The sequence below is a fragment of the Bidens hawaiensis genome, unplaced genomic scaffold (assembly GCF_021521415.1).
Source record: "Bidens hawaiensis isolate Kalapana, Puna unplaced genomic scaffold, B.hawaiensis_p1.1 tig00001961_1, whole genome shotgun sequence".
NCBI classification, from domain to species: domain Eukaryota; kingdom Viridiplantae; phylum Streptophyta; class Magnoliopsida; order Asterales; family Asteraceae; genus Bidens; species Bidens hawaiensis.
In genome coordinates this window covers 1,767,209-1,787,714 of record NW_027491109.1, presented here as the reverse complement: position 1 = coordinate 1,787,714, position 20,506 = coordinate 1,767,209, and the positions used below count along the sequence as shown (strand labels likewise).

Genomic DNA, 20,506 nt, shown 5'->3' with positions numbered 1-20,506 from the left:
TGAGTTTATAAATTTAGTATGCAAAATTGTATTAAATTTGACTAACCTATTTCAGCAACTTCCTATGAGAGGTCACCATTGCACTCTTTAGTAGCATTCCTGAGGTCTCTGCCGGAAGAATATTATGCGACATTTCCTTATATCACCAGCTTTCTTCTAGGTACGTTACATGAAACATCGAGTTCGATTTATGTTTCTGGAATTTATTGTTTCAAATGTACCACATACTAATTGGTGAATAATTTAGGCACCTCTATTAAATATAGAGGTGTAACTAAATTACAAGATAACGAGAAAATGATAAAACGTTAATAACTGTCCTAATATCAAACTAATAAAGATAGATTAATGACTAACAAACGAACTTAAAGATACATGATAAATCAAATAATAATATAATAACTATAATAGATAATAAATTCAGGTAACAATTTCTTATACAATGCATCATGATGATCAGATATTTTATTCACTCCAATATTTCTTTTGTTTTCAGGTGATTTTGTAAAGATGGCAACGGTTAAAATGGATGGTACAAACCAATCTCTGTCCCCTAATCAACTTCTAAGCCATCTAACTCAAAATCTACCACTCTTTTCTGTAAGGTGTACCGCGACTTTTATCTCTTTCATTTAATTATTTTATACTTTTTTAGAGAAATGGTAGACAAATTAAAGAAACAAAATAGACTGATACAATATTGTCATTTTAATGTATACTTTTGCTTATAGGTGCTGACCAAAATAGTACCAAGAGATACTCTTAAATGGCGAATCGATCAACTTGAAGCAGCTGCTGCGTATGCTAATTCCCGTCTTCATGTTGTTACGGCTCAAGTACTCGTGCTTGCCAGGTTTCACAGCTTAATTACCATTAGTTGAAACTCTATGTATGTTAAACTCAATTACTCAAATGCTCTTTAATTATGCAATCTAATATATCAATTATATTTGCATTTTAGTGGAAAGGATAACCTCATACCGAGTAAAAATGAGGCTCAAAGGCTTTCACGATTATTGAAGCGTTGCCAAATATGCGTGTTCGAAGAAAATGGTCACACAATCCTAATGGTATTATGATCAAAATATACATGAGAATATATAAAAACTACAAAACAATTAAACTTCAAGAAAATGTTTTTATAAATATTATTTATAAAAGCTTTTATGAAATAACTATCAAAAGAAAATTCAAAAGAACTAAATTAAAAAAGCATTTAAAAAATAAGGTTGGTGGGACCGCTGGCACATCGGTACAAATCTGTTGCGCCAAGATGGAAATTTGTTGCGTCATATGGTAATATGAAGCAACAAAGTACACGTGTCAAACTCTGGTTGATTGGTAATATTAAAAAGTCAAGGTTATTTTGTTAATTTCTCTTGTCAACGTGGCCATTCGCGTGATTTTCCCAAATAACTAACAAACAATGTAACTATCCACTAAAATTAGTTTCATATCTATCACTATGCTCTATACTCCAAAGTAGCTGCATTTAATTAAAAAATAAACATTTCATTTTGTCGGTGTGCGCAGGAGACTGGTGTTAACGTGTTGTCCACTATCAAAACCACGCATATTTACAGACGTTCTTCTAAGCACGATATCTTAAATGACTTTTTGCCTCCTAGTAGCATAGACTTCAGAACCACCCCAATGGATAATTGGTAACAAATATGTAACTTAACTTTAATATTGTTTTTACACCAACAAACACTACAAAACTTAAGATAAGCTGTCATTAATAAAGGTGGTACAGGCTTTCTATGGGTGCAGCAATGTTTTCAACTTTGGAGGATGGGAAAATAGTGAGAGGGCTTGCAGGGGTTCCGGACGAAGGGCCTGTGTTTCTAGTCGGTAATCATATGCTATGGGGATTTGAAGCTTTCCCTTTTGTTATGCAGTTTTTGCGGGAAAAAAAAGTTGTGCTTCATGCTTTAGCTCACCCGGAAACTTTTGCATTCAACGTTGAAGACGAATATCTTATGATTCCATATACTGATATGTTGAAGCTGTTTGGTGTGATTCCGGTTTCTGCAAGAAATCTTTTTAGATTGTTATCAAGAAAGTCTTTCACTTTACTTTACCCTGGTGGATTGCGCGAGGCTTTTCATCGTAAGGTTAGGTGTCAAAATGTCATTGGTTAAACGCGATACTACTTCACATTTGTTTTTTAGCCCAAAATCAATGTCAGTTTTGGTTTAGGCTTGATGTGTCATCACATGATTGGTTATTCCATTGCACCATTTTCGATTTATTTGCCCTAAACCGTGTAAATGTCTATATTTCAAGTCCATTTGACGTCGATGGGCTTTATACTTTCGTGTAATCATTTGTAAGAGTCAAAATGGTTATATGTTTATGGCATTTTAAATTTTAATAGTCCAAATTATAATTCATTGGCCAATAACAATCATACCAAAAAGTTTAACCAATGACACTCGTAACCAACACATTCGTTGCCAAGGACAATAACACGTCAATGACACATCATGTGGGCAGACATGGTTACTTCTCCATTAGAGTGAGATTGTCCTTGACAACGAAGGTGAAAGCTAATAGTGTCACCAGTCAAATTATCAGTATGAATTATTATCGGTTGATACGTGACAACTTGGATTATTAAATTCCAATTTGCCTATGGTTATAACATGGGCCAAACGACTATTCCCTATAGTTATAAAGCGAACACGCTTTTGTTATAAAAACTTTTGATTTTTTAGTTTGTGGTCAACAGGGAGAAGCTTGCAAGTTGTTTTGGCCTGATAAACAAGAATTTGTAAGAATGGCAGTGAAGTTTGGTGCCACCATCATACCATTTGGAGTTGTTGGGGAAGATGACATATCAGAAGTACTAACACACTCACATACATTAAATATTTACTTGATTATTGAAGTTAAAAAAACTAGTTTACAACTTTATCTTAAATATTATAACTATAGCTTTTTGTTGGCAGCTAATGATTGATTATGATGAAATGAAGAGAAACCCTTTACTAAATCGGATGGTAAATCAATTAAATCAAGGGAGAACAAACGTCAGGTGATCATTTTATCTTTATGGTACTTTTTATTTTTAATGTGTTTTAAAACTATTAGCATGTTTACTTGCTAATGGGTTGACTAAGGTTTAGTTCACTTTATAGGCCTAATAAAACCAATATAGCTAAAATAACGTGTTAAGAGTTTAGGTGGGAGGTATTGAGTTCAATCCATGATACAGCTGATAGGTGGTAGTTTATGTTCATTTGGTGTAACTTACAAAATAGTATGGGTAGAGTAACATTCGGCGTTTTACAGGAAAAAAAAATTACTCGTGGTGTGTTTAAAGAACACTTTTCATAATGGAATCTTGAAATTGAAAAGTATTTGTTAACTCATTTATTTTTTAAGATATACAAATGCGCATCATTTGGGTGCTTGTTATTCAATACTGTTGATGAAGGTGACAAAATGGTGGGTTGGGTTATTGGGTTAGGTGGTCAAATCGGCTGGCTATAGTGGGTCAGGTATCGGTAAGTTGGTTAGGTGGTCAAGTCGGGTGGCTTTAGTAGTCGGATGTATCGATTTACAAAATCTTTTTATCCATATTAATCCTTCTAAAATCATTTTATGCATAAATTACAACTATTCTATCATTATGATGTTAATATACTCATTTGTTAAACAACTAAGGTTGTATGTATAAAAATACAATATGGGCGACTTATGGACTTTGAATGCTTAATTCATTACTTGTTAGACTCGTTTTCCCTCAGTTTGCTAATTATTTCGATAATGCGTAACAAACATTTAGCAGTTCATGAGTACTAACTCGAATTTCTACCTTATGACATGCGTTTGTTTTTTTTCTCATTTGTATGTTATATTCTTTGATGCTAGAAAGGAGATGGGTGGAGAGATTTCTAATCAACAACTTCATTTTCCTATCTTTTTACTGAAGCTACCAGGTCGACTCTACTATTTGTTTGGAAAACCAATACAAACAAAAGGAAAAGAAAATATGTTAGATGACAAAGTTTTATTTGGGAGAGTTATATTCGAAAATAAGATGCAATGTTGAAAAGAATATGGCTTATTTGTTGAATAAGCGAAAGGAGGATCGTTATAGAGGTGTTGTTGAGAGGCTCAAGTGGGTAAGGGAGCATGGATCTCTAGATCAAATTCCGTCATTCGATCCATAAATCTTAAATGTCAAATCATCCGTTACGTCCATGTGTAGATCTAAGTTGTCAAGTGTGAAAGATAACATCTTGCAATGCTTTTTGTTACTTTCTTTTGTCATTCATGTGGTTTACAAAGATTGAAACATTCAACCATTTTGTTAAAAGAACTTTAAAGAAGCTCTTAAATTACTTTCTAAGAGAATTTACAACTTTGTTGTCGAACGGTGAATATTATGTATAGCTACATAAACCAAACGTTCTAGTAAACCTACGTTTAAGTGGTGATATATGGGTCACTCCGACACATTTATATTAACTTTTCTTTTCGAATGACAAGATATATAAACCTAGAAAAAGGCCGAAATGATACCATGCAGAAATTGGAACCGTAATAGAACAAGAAAAAAACGAAAACAAGAAACGACTAACAACACTCCCACACCTCCCTACAAGCAAGAATGAGGGGAAATAACACATTCATCTCGACCAAAGTCTTTGAAGACCTTATCGTAACACTCCTATGTGAGATTTATCGCACCCAGACACACCTTTCTAATGTATTTTGTCACAACTTAACCGTCTATAATTGTTATCATTAAATATGCTCTACCTCAACGTTGCTTTTTGTCATGTATGTTTATGTTGAAACCATGTTAAAACGATATAATTATGCCAAAGAAAACAAAAGTCATTAAGATATGAAACCCTAACGCAAACACTATCCCAAGCAATGGCATGTTGATTTTGCCTTTAATATCGTACTTAAAAAAAAAGAAGTTTTTTTTTCCTATAATTTTGAGTTTGTTAACTTTGTCTTCTTAGTTTTTTAGCGAACACCACACCCCTATAATCTATACCTAATATCCATTTTGTGACTCGAACTCACACCACTTTGATCAATATAAACACTTGATACCACTAGACCAAAAGACTATTAGGATAGCCTTAGCCTCATCTCAAAATTAATAATATCTTAAGTTCACGTTAAATTTACATTGCGTGTTTGTCTTATCCAACATCTTAATATCGTTGGACTAGGACCAAACGTCTTTAGTTAAACATATGTGTTTAGTTTTGGACATAGTTAAAATTAGAGGTGCCCAAATCGCTTTAAAACTTAAAACCAGTTTGGGTTGAAACCGGTTCAGTTTGGTTAACAAAAGTCAAAACCCGTTTGTAATCGTACCGGTTCAGCTTCTGACCGGATTTTGCCCAGCTTCGACCAGCTTCAGTTCGGTTAACCGGTTTTGATGGAGAAAGTTACCAACCGATTCCAAAACTACGGTTTCATTCGGTTCCAAACCGACTTCTACCGTTTTAAATCCGTTCGGTTTCGATTAAATATCGATTAACCAGTTTATTTACCCAACTCTAAATTACACACTCACAAGGCTGCAAAAAACACACACTCCGACGCATCGCCACCGAGAACAAAATGAAGAATATTCCGATCATCCTCATGGGCTGCGGTGGCGTTGGGAGACAACTCCTCCAACACGTAGTCACTTCTCGATCACTTCACGCAAACATGGTACAATAATAATAATAATAATAATATTTTCATTCGATTATTATATCCTTTTGGACAATTAACTGCATTATATTTCGAAATCAATTGTTAATTTTAGATACAAAGGTAATCTATTTCGATTAGTTTTATGCTGGTTAGTTAGAAATTTAGAACCCTATGTGTTTTTTGATAAGTAACTTGATTTTAATAGTAAATCAAATTGTGTACTTTGACTTTTGAGGTCAAACGGATTATAGTTTTGACTTGCAAGTTGATATGAGTTCTGTTACAAGGAAAAACTGGGATCGTTTAACATATAACAGCTCGAGTTCGGCTCGGTTGAAGCTTTGTTTTTAAAGCATGAGCTCAGTTTATGGGTAGTTTTTTTCAAACTCGAGCTTGACTCATTTATTTATTATTAGTTAATTTTTGTAAATAATATATATGACATTATATATAAAAGGCTATATATGTAAATATATATTTAGTATATTAAAAAAACGAAGTAATTATTAGGCTCGTTTAGGCTCGCAAGTCAGCTTGAACTCAATAAGTGAAGTTCAGGCTCAGTTACAAACCAAGCTTATTTTTAGGTTCGGGCTTGTTTAAGCTAGGCCCATTTCAAGCTTTTTTCGAATCAATCTCGAGTAGCTCGCAAGTAGCTTGGCTCGTTTACACCCTTAAGGTCAACCGGATTATAATTTTGACTTTCAAGTTAATATGCACCTGATTAAATCATACAGGGAATTCACTTGAGAGTTGTGGGTGTATGTGACAGCAAAACATTTCTGGTTGCACCAGATGTGTTGTCACAAGAGTTTGATGATGCATTTTTGACCGAAATATGCAAGACCAAGTCCGATAAATTGTCCCTCGAAAAGTGTGTTCACTCTGGTAATTCCATTTATATATTCTTAGTAATTAGTAATATTTACATAAGTTTAAAATCATCCAAATTCATGGGAATTTATTCATTTTATTGCTTTTATAGGTAAATGTGAAGCTTATTCATACTCTGAATTCAGGAGCAAACTCACTGGCATCGCCTCTCGTCTAGGTAAATTTATTGGCCCGTAAATAACATACTAGTGTTAGTTTGTTATTTAAATTACCATTCAGGTTTTGTACTTGTTGATTGCTCTGCAAGTTCGGAGACCATTGAATTAATTACTCAAACCATAAATTTAGGATGTTGTACCGTGTTAGCCAATAAGAAACCTCTTACCGGTTCAATGGTAAATTACTAAATTATTAATTGTCCATTAATATTTTGGTCACTTGAAAGAACCATTTGATTATTGAATTTTGTCTTTTTGCAGGAAGAGTTTGACAAATTGTTCTTACAACCGCGTCGCATTAGGCATGAGTCAACCGTAAGTCGTGCTATTGTTGTTTATTAGTCATGGAAATGTTGACTCGTTTACTTATGAATGGATTGATTTAGGTTGGTGCTGGCCTCCCCGTTATTGTATCATTAAATCGTATTATTTCGTCAGGAGACGAGATTACTTACATAGTTGGCAGCTTGAGTGGTAATGAAAACTGAAATTTTAATAACTTACATTTGTTAACAACTTAACATAGTGATTACGGACGAAATGAATTAATCTTTTACATCTTCTTTTGGACCCAAACATAGGTACTTTGGGATATGTAATGGGCGAGGTAGAAAAAGGAAAACCGTTCAGTGAAGTTGTTAAAGCTGCAAAAAACCTTGGCTATACTGAACCAGGTCAAAACTTATTATAAAAGCATGCTATTATAGAATATCAAGATATATATGCATTTGATGAATCAGACCAATCCGATTTATTAGATATGTAAAATTTATTTGTTCTATGTTTCTATTGTTCAGATCCTCGTGATGATCTCAGCGGTATGGATGTTGCAAGGAAGGTCCTGTCTCATCTCTACTTCTGCTTATTTTTTAAAAAGAATTGTAATCTTATAAGTTATACTGTTCAGATTCGGATTTTGGGTTTTTGTAAACCGTTTCGATTTTTTTTTTACAATGGATTTCTTTCGGTTTCGGTTTTACCATATGGGCTTGAAAATTCTAAAAAAATGGCCCAAATAATAATTTTGGGTCTATATATTTATTTTGTTAACTAATGATTGATTGTTTTTAACACATTTGTACCATAAACTTTTGGGCTACACCATTTATTGATTTCTTAAAACTTACTAAAAATCGGTTTGATTCGATTTTTGGTTGATAACAAAACAGAAACTGAAACCAAACCGAAAAATCGGCTTTTTTTAAGAAACGTAAACCAAGCCATCAATATATTTAGGTTCGGTTTTTTTGGTTCAGTTACATCAGTTTATTTTATTATTTATGTTGAACAGGGTTTGATCCTTGCACGACTTCTCGGCCAACGCATTGACATGAACTCCATCAAGGTATATTTTTGCGTGAGCACGATAATGTTTAATTGAAATATAGTTGAATATACTAATGTTCTTCGTATATGACATTTGTAATTTTGCAAGATCCACAGCTTGTACCCGGATACAATGGGGCCCGACGTGATGACCCTGGATGATTTTTTAGCAAGTGGCCTGCCATTGCTGGATAAAGATATTGAAGAACAAATAAAAAAAGCTTCTTCAAATGACAAAGTTTTGCGCTATGTTTGTATCCTACAAAAATCATCGTACGCTTCGTTTTTATTTTTTTATCAATTTTTTGTTGCATCTAATAAAGATTACAATAACAATAGTGTTAGCAATATTTTTTTGGAACTTGTAATAGGTGCATTATTGGACTCAATGAAGTCCCGAAAGATTCGGCTTTGGGCAGATTGAAAGGAAGCGAGAGTGTGGTAATTAAGTTTTTAAATTGTTATTGTGAAAACTTTGAACTTTTTTTTTTGTGAGTGACTTATTGACTCGACAAAAATGCGACTGCAGGTGGAGATCTACAGTCGATGTTACAAGTCTCCAAACCTGTTAGTGATTCAAGGTGCGGGAGCAGGTAATGATACTACAGCTGCTGGTGTTCTTGCTGACATCATTGATCTTCAGGATTTGTTTCCATAGATTATTAACATAGGGAAATAGTTTGGATCTTATTTGATGCCATTGTGTTTTGTTTTAAGTTAAGAGAGCATTTTTGTTGTTACAAACTTTATACTATACAATTTCCTTTGTTTCTTAAATAACACTTCTCAACTTATGTTGTTTGCCATTTTAATGATGCAGGTTTTTTAAAATATATCATTTTGTTTCATTTACATCAAACAAATTATTTATATGGAATTTGGAGAATTTAATTCATTTTGTTGATTTTCTTGGCAGTTTGTAAGGGAACTTTAATTCTCTTTGTACAAAGGGATTTGAGTATGTACTCATCCGCTTTTATTCATATCTTAACCAAATATGTCATTTTTAGGATTTAGATTTTAATTGCAATGAATTATACGAATCAAATAGGTTTTTCAAAAAGAATGAGATTCATAATCCGAACAGGTCAGGCCATGTGCAGTCAATACTCTTCACATTGGAGCGTTTAGATTGTTAATTTATGTGTTAAATTGTTAATTACTAATGAATTACAACATGCTTTTTTTCAATTTTGGTCCAAAAATTTATAAAAGTCCTAGTGAGCGTCCCATTTGTTAGGCCTCCCAAAGTCTCAAAAAAAAATTGAATCGGCCCAACCTATTATGGAAGTGTATACACCGAGAATAAAGAATACACGTAAATTATGTCCTATATTAGAATATAAAGTTATATATTAATCTCCTTTTTTTAAAAAAAAAATCCAGCAAGTCCTTCAAATGTACTACTGGTTAATTGACAACATAGGGATGCACTCGTCTTTTGATCCGGGGAAAACCCTTGTCTGATACCAATGCTCGTGAACACTCGCTCAAAGGCACGAATGTGTTGTGAGTTAAAACCCGTTCATTTAAAAAATCCAACAAATAAACCCCAACTACTCAGTTAGTCTTCCACCGTCACCTAATCCGGTTAATCTTTGTTTTACTTACGTACAAGTGTACCACACCTATAGCTAAAAAAATCCTAAGATTTTATTACATGGTCGACCATTTATGACACAACAGCAGCATTATCTCCAACCTTAACTTGCCATTGGTCCTTGCGATTCTTCACGAGATGAATTCAAACCCCGTGGGACCCACAAACTCAATTCATAACCGTCCATGTCTTCTTCATTAATCAGATTCTGTGGATCAAAAACACCCAGTGGCCAGTACTTCATTCCCATTAACTTTATCACAAAACCCAACAACATAACATAGATTCCACTGTTGTGTTTTCTGAATCATGTTTTCTCGAGTTCCAACAACCAACCAAACTCCAACAGCAACAGCAGCAACTAATTACTGTTGTAACAAACTTATTGTTGGATTACCGGAAATACTATTATTTAGTAAAAGGAAAACTGTTATTAGAAGAAGAGCAGTGAGTGTGAGAGCTACGGTTGAGAGAAATAGTAGTGATGGGATCGATACCGGAGAACGAAAGACCGGGTTTTCGGGTTCTACGATGGAGGTTACTACATTTAATCAGAGCTTTCAAGATGCAGAGTTCCCAGTTTGGGATAAAATTGGAGCTGTTGTTAGACTCAGCTACGGAATTGGTCAGTTTTCGCTTTTAATTTCAGTATAATAATATTTTTATTACTTTACTTTATTGTTTTCTGTGTATATCGACGACGTAAACACTGTTTTTAATGGAATATATCGATATTTATAGTTTTAGTAGGTTAATTTCATTTACACTGAATCCCAACCTCCTTTGGTATAATATTTTTTAAATAATATATTAGTTGTCGCGTGTTATTCTTTATATAAGGTAAAAATAATTGCTAATAGTTTGTTGACCTAGGATATGATTGGGTTTATTAACCAATTGAGCTTAAATATGCTCACATCCAAAGTAGTTGGTTAACCGAACTATCTTATCCAATAGCTGTATTAATTGAACCGTTTATAAAAACCGAAATATAGGGTATAGGTCCATTGTTAGGCATAAAAGTATTGTTAATCAAATATCAAATTCCAAAATTAGCCACTTTCTAATATTCCACTTGTTTTTAAGTAAAGATTATCAACTAGGACAACCTTAAACTTGCAACTTTTAGGTGATTATTTCCCATGAATCCACATATGGTTTATTTCAAAAATTATGTTATTAACTAACTTTACAACTTTTATTAGTATTAACTATTAAGTTATTAACTCTTATGAAACATGAAAACAGGCATCTATGGGGCAATGGGTTTGGTAGGAAACTTTATATGCTCGACAACAGGAATCGATAGTACGGGTGGATACTCACTGTCTTTAGACGCCATTGTGCAAGGACTCGGATATGCTGCTCCACCAATTATGGCCCTTCTATTTATACTAGACGTATGGTGAATTTGTTGACATTATATAATATTATTTTTCCTTCATTTTTAATGTTTGTTATAGATGACTAAAGATTGTAAAGCGGTTGGTGTTGTGCAGGATGAAGTTGTGAAAGTGTCGCCTCATGCTCGTGCAATAAGAGATGTCGAAGATGAAGAGTTAAGAAGCTTTTTCTATGGAATGTCTCCATGGCAGTTTATAATGATTGTTGCAGCAAGCTCAGTTGGTGAGGAGCTGTTTTACCGAGCTGCGGTTCAGGTGGGTTGACTTAGTGAGTCATGGAATATTAGGAAACTTAACACTAGTGTTTTTTTTTTTTTACTATTTTTTAAAATCTTAATTTGCATTTATGTAGGGTGCATTAGCAGATGTGTTTTTGAGGGGAAACGATTTAGTTTCGAATGCATCCGGAATGGCTGCACTGGTATGATCACTCCAACTTTTCCTGTTAAAATTTTACTGTCGATAACTGACCCATTAATCTTTGACTTGTAGACCGGGGTGCTGCCTCCATTTGTACCCTTTGCTCAAGCGTTTGCAGCGGTTATTACAGCGGCACTAACGGGCTCACTTTATTATGTTGCCGCGTCTCCAAAAGGTTTGTTCTTTTGTGTCTTTAAGCTCTCGTTTATTCATTTTCGTTAACACGCTTTTCTTGTTTTGGCTTCAGATCCTACTTATGTTGTAGCACCCGTTTTGAGTTCACGTTCTGGTCTTCAAGAAATGAAGAAGCTTTTCGCAGGTATCACGTTTCGCTATTTTCCCATTCTACCCTTCATGTTGTGACGAAACGTTTTTGTCCATTACTTATGGACCTATAAGACGTAGCCCAAGTTATGTATTTTTTAAGTTAAGCCTATTTATAGCCCGTTTGTCTTTTTTTAGCTGGTTCAAGCACGAGTCTGCTAGCTTTTAAATCAGTAGAGTCGCGATTTTACTATACTACCCCTTTGGTTATATTTCTAACTTGAATATTTACACATTCTACAGCTTGGTATGAAAGGAGACAGATGAAGAAAATATATTCACCATTACTTGAAGGTCTTCTAGCTCTATACCTTGGTTTTGTATGGATTCAGGTAACCAAACTTAAGAAATTATGAATATAAAATGTTAATAACATATGAAACTATATAATTATCTTATGCATAATACCTTAGGGCTTAGACTTAACTTATTCAGGTCACATACCATAATGGTATTTCCCTTACATATATTATTATTATTATTATTAGCTCTTATATAGCTGTTAAACTGTGATCTTATTATTAATATTATTATAATTAGTAGTAGTTTTTATATAACTGTTAAACTTTGATTTTCTTTATTTTGCTTCATACACATGTACTTAGAGCCGAGGGTCTCTCTGGAAGCCACCTCTTTATTCCTTTGGATAGAGGTACGGTGTGCCTACATCCCACCCTCCCCAGACCCTACTTATAGCTTTGCTGTCGGTGGGATTTTACTGGGCATGATTGATTGATATACATATACATGAAATGTAGTGTCTAAGCTTATAATGATAACATTAATGGTACTGCATTGTTCTTGTTCATATTATACATACATAAATATACAATCTTTTTGTTTATTGTAATGACGATATTGTCCTCCTGACAGACAAACAACATTCTAGTGCCAATGATTACACACGGGATATACTCTGGCACGATTCTGGGACATGGGCTATGGAAGATACATGATCACCGACGAAGATTACGCCAGCGAATTCAGAAGCTTAATCTTGAAGAAAATAACTCAAGAAATCTATAAAAATATTTATAGGCATAAAGTTATGGTATTAGTGGTTTTGGGGTTTTATGGGCCTGTTTTTCAGTTGTGGGTTAGGCCCATATCTAGATATATATCCTTTTGGATGAAAGATTGTATATAACATTATAACTATACAAGTAATAGTAAACAACTATAGAATGTTATAAATAGTTATACACAGAGACTGTTATATGACTAAAATGCAATTTTTTATTATGGTATGATATTATACTTAGTTAACTTAGGAGTCAGAACAACTGATTTTGTATAAGGTTAGTAGTTGATTATACCGACTCGAATTGAAAACATATAGCTTGGTATTTAGCTTTAGATAATTAACTTGCGGTTAATCTTGTATAATTTATATGCTCGTGTTTTCACTAGTATACTATTATATTTGACAAACAAATATGATTTACACACTTTTACATAAGTAAACTAATTTTTTTATCAGCAAATCTATACAAATAATTTATAATTTAATTTTGTACCCAAAGTCACGGTGTGATGAGCTATAATGTGTATGTATATAACGGTGCGGTAAATAATTACAAAGGTGCGTTAAGCTTTTAATTTAATTCATTGTTGTAAATTTTAACTTCGTTAACTTTCCTTTGTAGTTACGCCCCTCTTTGAGAGGACCTTACTCGTTGGCATCCTATTTTGCATTGTCATTCTGATAAAATAATTGACCTTTAATGGGAACAAGTCAAAATAATATTAAAACAAAGTGATCAAGATGAAATCTTACTTAGTCATATTTGGTTTAAAGATTAATGATTTTAACTCGTGATATTACGTACACAACATTTATTTAATCACCGTCAAATTATATACAGAAAACAAATGTCTATTTTTCTAAATTAATTATTAATCATTAAATTACAAAGTCCAAATGGAGAGCATTTGATCACCTAAACACTATCCAATTATAGTGGACTTGTCATGTAATGTGAGAATGACATTTTCCTAAGTTTCATAGGCTAAAATTATGGTGGAAATATGCCATATATATCTCGATTGACATTTTCCCAAGTTTCATAGGCTAAAACTATGGTGGAAATTTGCCCAGTATATCCTGTCTTTATTTTTTAAGGGCAAAAGTTATATACTTATATTAGAAGACCTATGCTAGTAAGGAATCATATAGGAGGAAACATGACTTAATACAAAATATTACTCATTACAAGTTACTCGTAAAATCAGGTAACAATGCTACAAGATAAAAAGAAACACGAAAAGTAATGGTGTGTCTCAAGAAAAAAAAAAGATCTAGATAGAACAAAACATGATATCACATGGACTAGCCCGACTACCCACCGCACTATATCACAAATACAAAGCGATCTAACCAACATCCGATAAATTCAAACTCCAGCACCAACTAAGAATACCCATCTCTTTTTAGTTTTTTTTTCTTTTCAATTTTAGTTTTATCTGACTTTAGTAAAGCAGAACGTAAAGTGACGTTATCTTTTTTTCACCCAAAAGTTCTACATATCTTTAAGTACACAAGGAAATATTCAATCCATTTGTCTAACTGTGTGATGGAATACTAGAGGTGCACAAATTGGGTTTTTCAAATACCCAAGTTCGGATATAAAACCGGGTTCGGGTATGACCGGGTATTGGAAAATCCGGTATTGGCAAAACCCGGGTCTGGTTCGGGTCCGTGTATTGTCTCTAAAAACCATATCCTATATATCGGGTTCGGGTCGGGTATAGAACCGGGTATTCTAAACCGGGAATTTAAATACCATATTTCTAGGTATTGAAAAAACCATATTTTCGGGGTTTTTTTTGGATTTTTTCAGGTTCTTTTCGGATAAATCAGAGAAAAGAACACAACATATCCAAAAACAAAAACAGAAACATAAAACCCATTACATTTACAGTTTATCTAGCTTGAATTGCTCCACCAACATTCGCAATCCATCTTCAACCTTTTGTTTCATTAGATAAATCATCTATGTTATATATTATCTTTTAATATGAACAAACCTACAAACTAAATTATAAACTAAGGGTTTTTCATATAATGATCAGTCATGATTCATTGATTCATCTATTTGAACATGAAGTGTAACGGAATCACAACGACATAAGATAATGATAAACAAACTAATGATAAATCACCAATAACCGTCCTTAAACTAAAACTAAAGATGAAATCATAACTAACAAACAAACTTAAAAACAAATGATAAGTGAAATAATAATAACTATAATCGATAATAAACTCAACTAGCATGACCACTCAAACTAGAAGTTCCGAGTAACGTATAGCTTTAACGAAGTGTAGTAAATTGGGCATATGAAGAATTGGTCAAAGTATATTCCAAATACTCCATGACGACATATGTAATAAAACGAAAAACATATAGAGAGAGAGAGAGAGAGAGAGAGAGAGAGAGATTAAACACTAAATATATATAATATCACAATCAATATATTAAAATGAACAATATAATAATTGCCGTTAAACTAAAGAACAACATAATTAAATTTATTTGTTGTATGAAAGAAAAAAAAATACAAGATTATTTATTTACCCACGAAAAATACAAGTAACTTAGAAAACAAAACAAAAAGGATTATAAATTAAACAAATCTATTCTTCGTGTGTATAATGTTATATTTATTATAAGAAAAAATAATTAACCAGATAATTAATTAATTAAATAATTAGGCTAGTAATCTTGAGCATAGAAATCAATAATTTCTTTGAGATTGAGGTTGAATAAAGATGATGAATCATTATGCATTAACCATAGCATGTGTTCAAACAAGATGGCATCCACATCTACATACAACACTCTCTTCTTTTGCAAATCAACCATAAATTTTGACGATGATGACGACGACGAATGTTTGTTCTTATTATTCGCTAAATCAATTAAAACCCGAAACGGATTTTCATCCAACACAAATGGATCCACCAAAAACTCCTTCTTTTCCTTCCCTACCACCACGGTGATTGGATCATCCGAACCCGTAAATAAGTCATTGGTTAGTGGTTGATATCCTAACCGCTGACCGGAGCAAGCGCGGCTAAAGATTGATACGGGTAGAACCAAGCAGTCCATTTTGAGAGTTACGTGCGATATGAAAGGCTAATAAGTGTGTATGTATGTGTGTGTTTGTGAATGAAAATATGAAATGAACGCGTATGTGTAGGTGTGTTAATTTATAAGGTTTTTGGTAGTGGACAAAGTCAAAGTTCTTATTTTATTTTAAATTTTTAATTATATACAGAGGTTGTGAAAGTGGTGTTTGTATGGTAGTGGTTGAAGGTGAACATGCCAACCAAACGGCTAATAATGATGTGAGAGGTTAACAACAATGTTGGTTTCCTGGTAATTAAAGCATATGTAGCCGTTGGGATTTTGCCAACAAAGGAATTAATTAATGATAATAAAATAAAATGAAAAGAAAAGAAACTCTATTAATATACTAATATTTATTGGAATCATGTTTATATTTTCTTATGTGATATAATGGAATATATGATAGTCATATTGCATAGGGTTGGTGACTTGGTGTATCAACAACCTACAAACTTTGATTTGGAAGATCTTTGTGGACGTGGAAGAGAGGATGTCTTGTTCATAATTTCATAACTAGGTTTGGTTCGTCGGTCTTTTAGACAGTAAAGTAGATTTTGTTGGTCATGGGTCGTTGATGCTAATTTTTACATTGAAAGTTACTTAATATATATGATTTGTAAGCTTGGATTAAAAGCTTCAAGGAAAATTGGATGTTAATAATCCAAACTATTAATTATTGACCAATAATAATCTCAACTAACAATCTGACCGGTGACAATCCCAACTTTAGTTTTGTTACCAATAACAATCTCAGTCTAACAAATTATTAACTCTGTTAGTTATTATCGTTAAGTTAGTTCTAAATGACCAAATTACCCCACCCCCCCCCCCCCCCACACACACACCATTCTGTTAACCATCTCCGGCCACTGTTGCCTTACACCGGTTCGTCGGCTCCCATTTCCGGCCAAACCACCATTATCCACATCTACAATTTGCCGATATATCTACTAATCTCTTGATCAAAATTATTGAGACCACCAGAAAACCAAAGTTGTCGCGGAGTACCATTGGAACTTTAACGCCGCCACCCACTACATCCTTAAGATCGGGCTGTGACAACCATAAGACACTGGAAAGATACCAGCATACACCATCGGACTATTGGATCCCTATAGTGTTATCGGATCAGGTCCTGACAACCATAACAACCTCCACCGTATGAACGGAAGAAAACCTAGCCACTGATCTACCCGTTAACAGTCGCGCTACCGCTGCTTGTCTAATGTTTAACAACCACTGCGAAACCACACCACCACCACCACCAATTAAAAAACTTCACCGGAAAATCATGGTGGTGATGAGTGAAAATGATGGGGGTCGACCAGAAATGGGTAGTAGCGGCCTACAATGATGATGGAGACGATTACTGACAACGACGGGCCGGAGATGGTGGAGCGACGGTGACAAGCCGGAGGTGGTGATGGGAATACGGTGACCTGTGACGTAAAAGCATTCACAGCCCGTCCCCCATCACTATCCTTATAATTACATTACAAAACACTACATTTCTCTTTCCTGCTTAATTAAATAATACTTTTTATACTTTTATTATTACAATTTTCTTTTCCCTCTACTCATAACCAACTCAACAAATATTAAAAAAATAAATAGAGACAAACTTTGTTTCCCCAAATTTACAAAAAATCACTACATTTCTCTCTCAGCCCTATAATTTACACTCACAACCATTCAAAACTGCACCCTATAATTTACCAATTCCCTTCACCTAATTATGGGGGATAGGTTGGCAAAGCTCTAATCGAGTTTTAAAAGATAGATTAATAAAGTTGGTTAAATTTATTTAGTATTATTTATTTGTTAGTGGGTATTTTAGTCATTTTAGTACTAACTTAACAATAATAACTAACGAAGTAACAATTTGTTAGACTCAGATTATTATTGGTAACAAAAATAAATGTTGGGATTGTCACCGGTCACAGTGTTAGTTGGGATTATTATTGACCAGCTATTAATAGTTTGGATTATTAAAATTCAATTTTTCAAAGTTCTAAGACCATGCGTACTCGGGGAGTTATGCAGGCGTTTTGGGTAATTTTTTTCCTGCGTTTTCTATATAACGCGAGAATGGCTCAAAAATAAAAATAAAAATCCGTTATATTACCGTTGAAGAGATTGAACAGAAGCTCCATCGCCGCCGGAGAAGTTAACGGAGTTGATGACGTCAGATGCTTGATGAACCTGAGGATCCATCGCTGGAGAAGTTAACGGTTGCCGGTGATGGTGGGATTGAGGGTGGCAGTTACGATTGAATAGGATTGGAGATTAGGGCTGGAGACTACTTCTCGATCTTCTTATTGCTTCTGTTCTCGTTCGTTGAGGCAGATGAGGATCGGTGGGAGTGTTTGCGTTTGTGTTTTGTGATTGAGATCTGGGTTGGATTGTCGATGGGATTGACGGTGGGCAGATGAGGATCGGTGGGAGTGTTTGTGTTTGTGTAAAATTATTTTATATACAAAAAGCTTTTTGTTTAATTGTATTGTAAAAAAAAAACAAAAAAAGCGTACAAGTGACTGGGCGCCACGTGACGCATAATGCTTGGGGGTGGGGCTTTATGACTACACCATGTTTTTATATAAAGACATAACTCTGACTGGATGCTACGTGTCGCATAATGCCTGGTAGTGAGGCTTTATGACTACACATGGTCTAACGTTTTGTGAAGAAACAAACCAAATTTTATTTGTATTTTGTTATCAGATGATTTTTCTTAAGTTACCACTAACCACCTAATATTTGTGACTATACTTCTAATCAAAGACAATTTTAAATCTTACATTTTGAGGGGAAATGTCCAAATCAGAAATTTTGATCAAATAAATTCTTAAAATAGGAATTGGATTTTTTATTTTATTTTCTAAACTAATTATGGCTAATTACATATAGACACCGAAAATAGTTGGATTCTAATTAGGCACCATTTGGATCGACACGAAACAACATTAGAAAACTGATTTGGTAAAACCGTATTTTGATACGAGACATGATCATGCTACCAAAAAGTCTAAAGAGGGATGAGTTGGCTAAAATGGTGTTTGTTTTTGCCTAGATAAAATTAATGTTTGAATCTAAGTGGCTAGGCATGAACAGATTCCAATTAAGTGGGCTCTAAAGGAGCCTCCTTAGTCATAAACTCTTATTCTTCTTCAGAGCCCACCTAACACGACTCCATTCCTGCGTTTTCTATATAACGTTTATGTATGTTTATTTATGTTCGTTTATGTATTAATATAAAATAATTAAAATATTAAATATTATCTGGATGAGTCATTTACTTAAATGTTTTATATTTGTTAATTTGTGTTTATTTAAGTATTTTTATTTATGTTCGTTTATGTTTGTGTGTGTTAATTTACATTTGTTCATACATGTTCAGTTAGGTATGTTTAGATTTTAAACAACCGAACATGAATATAAATATTTATTTGATTAAGCATTTAGTGTTCGTTTAAAGTTAAATGAAAGAACACACACATGCCCTTGTTCGTATTCGTTCGACTCATTTACAGACTTTCATTATTCACATTAATGAATACATCGGTCTCAATCTCTAGGCTCTACTGATTTTATTTGTGTTCGTTTGTGTTTTTGAACACATTCATTTCCTTCATGAACGAACACAAACATAAAAATCTTGTTCGGTAAGTGTTCATGAACCGTTTGTGCACACATTATTTTCTTAACAAACGAACATGGACAAGACCTTGTTCGTTCAATTCGTTTACAACCCTAATATTTCGTGTTTGTTTAAGTGGTGCGTATCAAGTCCAACCGACTTATGTGTTAGATGTGTAATTGATACGACACAAAGCGCTCTTATGTACAAATAAAAAAAATTTAAGTTAAATAGTGTAGAATTATAAAAAATGAAATGATACTCTAAATACTATCATATCTTGGTCTAATTTTTATAGAACTAACAAAATATATCACTATATTAATAACTAATTGATGAAGTGGTTAGACAATTAAATAATCTAAGCTTAATTGTTATTTGTGAAAGAAAAACTACACTTGCGTTTGAAAAGTTGGCTCGAAAAGTTAAGTTTGTGGCACTAAAAAAACACGGATTGGGCACTTGGGGCCTTTGAACCTAACAAAGTAGAAGTTTATAGAAGAAAATACAAATTTGAAGGGGTGTATACGCTCCCCATGACTCAATACTGAATCTGCCCTTGTACGTTCGTTCATTATTTTGTTTATTATTGGTGTATTGAATATAATATGTATTTAGAAAATATATGTGAAGATATTGTTGATTGTTGATTGAAGATAACAAAAATGTTTTAAGTGCCATTTACCGAACTAAACGTTATCGTTGTTACGCTCTGGTTGTGATGCACGCATATAAGGTATTTATTTGTGGGCACTTGGATGGACAAAAGTAAAATTGCACTACTTTTGACGTTATTTAACTAATTTTGTGAAAATAACATTAAAAATAGCGGAAGGTTAATCTGGCATCATGTAGTGCCGTTGCTGGCCAAAAGACAAAGGTATATTCACCAATCAGCCGGTGTCCGGATGGTTGAGTGTTATGTGCCTTAT

The 20,506-nt window shown here is 33.6% G+C and overlaps 3 protein-coding genes and 1 pseudogene across 4 annotated transcripts; 3 read left to right on the top strand and 1 right to left on the bottom strand.

The window, feature by feature from the left end:
- Positions 1–510: 510 nt before the first annotated feature.
- Positions 511–4,382, top strand: LOC143604725 (phytyl ester synthase 1, chloroplastic-like; annotated as a pseudogene). The gene is made up of 8 exons (XR_013148347.1): positions 511–600; positions 732–853; positions 962–1,070; positions 1,534–1,664; positions 1,748–2,117; positions 2,735–2,848; positions 2,955–3,040; positions 3,880–4,382. The product of XR_013148347.1 is annotated as a phytyl ester synthase 1, chloroplastic-like (transcript).
- A 1,156-nt stretch (positions 4,383–5,538) lies between these two features.
- LOC143603037 (uncharacterized) lies at positions 5,539–8,904 on the top strand. Its single transcript, XM_077079968.1, has 12 exons — positions 5,539–5,694; positions 6,417–6,567; positions 6,665–6,730; positions 6,793–6,908; positions 6,993–7,046; positions 7,118–7,205; positions 7,313–7,405; positions 7,529–7,569; positions 8,023–8,076; positions 8,167–8,330; positions 8,429–8,498; positions 8,587–8,904. Exons 1-12 carry the CDS (start codon positions 5,599–5,601, stop codon positions 8,713–8,715), a joined length of 1,122 nt encoding a protein of 373 aa, XP_076936083.1. The 5' UTR covers positions 5,539–5,598; the 3' UTR covers positions 8,716–8,904.
- A 1,062-nt stretch (positions 8,905–9,966) lies between these two features.
- Positions 9,967–13,000, top strand: LOC143604714 (uncharacterized). The gene is made up of 8 exons (XM_077081115.1): positions 9,967–10,282; positions 10,906–11,057; positions 11,157–11,315; positions 11,413–11,481; positions 11,553–11,655; positions 11,728–11,799; positions 12,048–12,136; positions 12,678–13,000. The coding sequence occupies exons 1-8, from the start codon at positions 9,967–9,969 to the stop codon at positions 12,828–12,830; spliced, it is 1,113 nt and encodes a 370-aa protein (XP_076937230.1). The 3' UTR covers positions 12,831–13,000.
- A 2,520-nt stretch (positions 13,001–15,520) lies between these two features.
- On the bottom strand, positions 15,521–15,916 carry LOC143604705 (uncharacterized). Its single transcript, XM_077081105.1, has one exon. It carries the CDS (start codon positions 15,914–15,916, stop codon positions 15,521–15,523), a length of 396 nt encoding a protein of 131 aa, XP_076937220.1.
- Between the last annotated feature and the right edge of the window lie 4,590 nt (positions 15,917–20,506).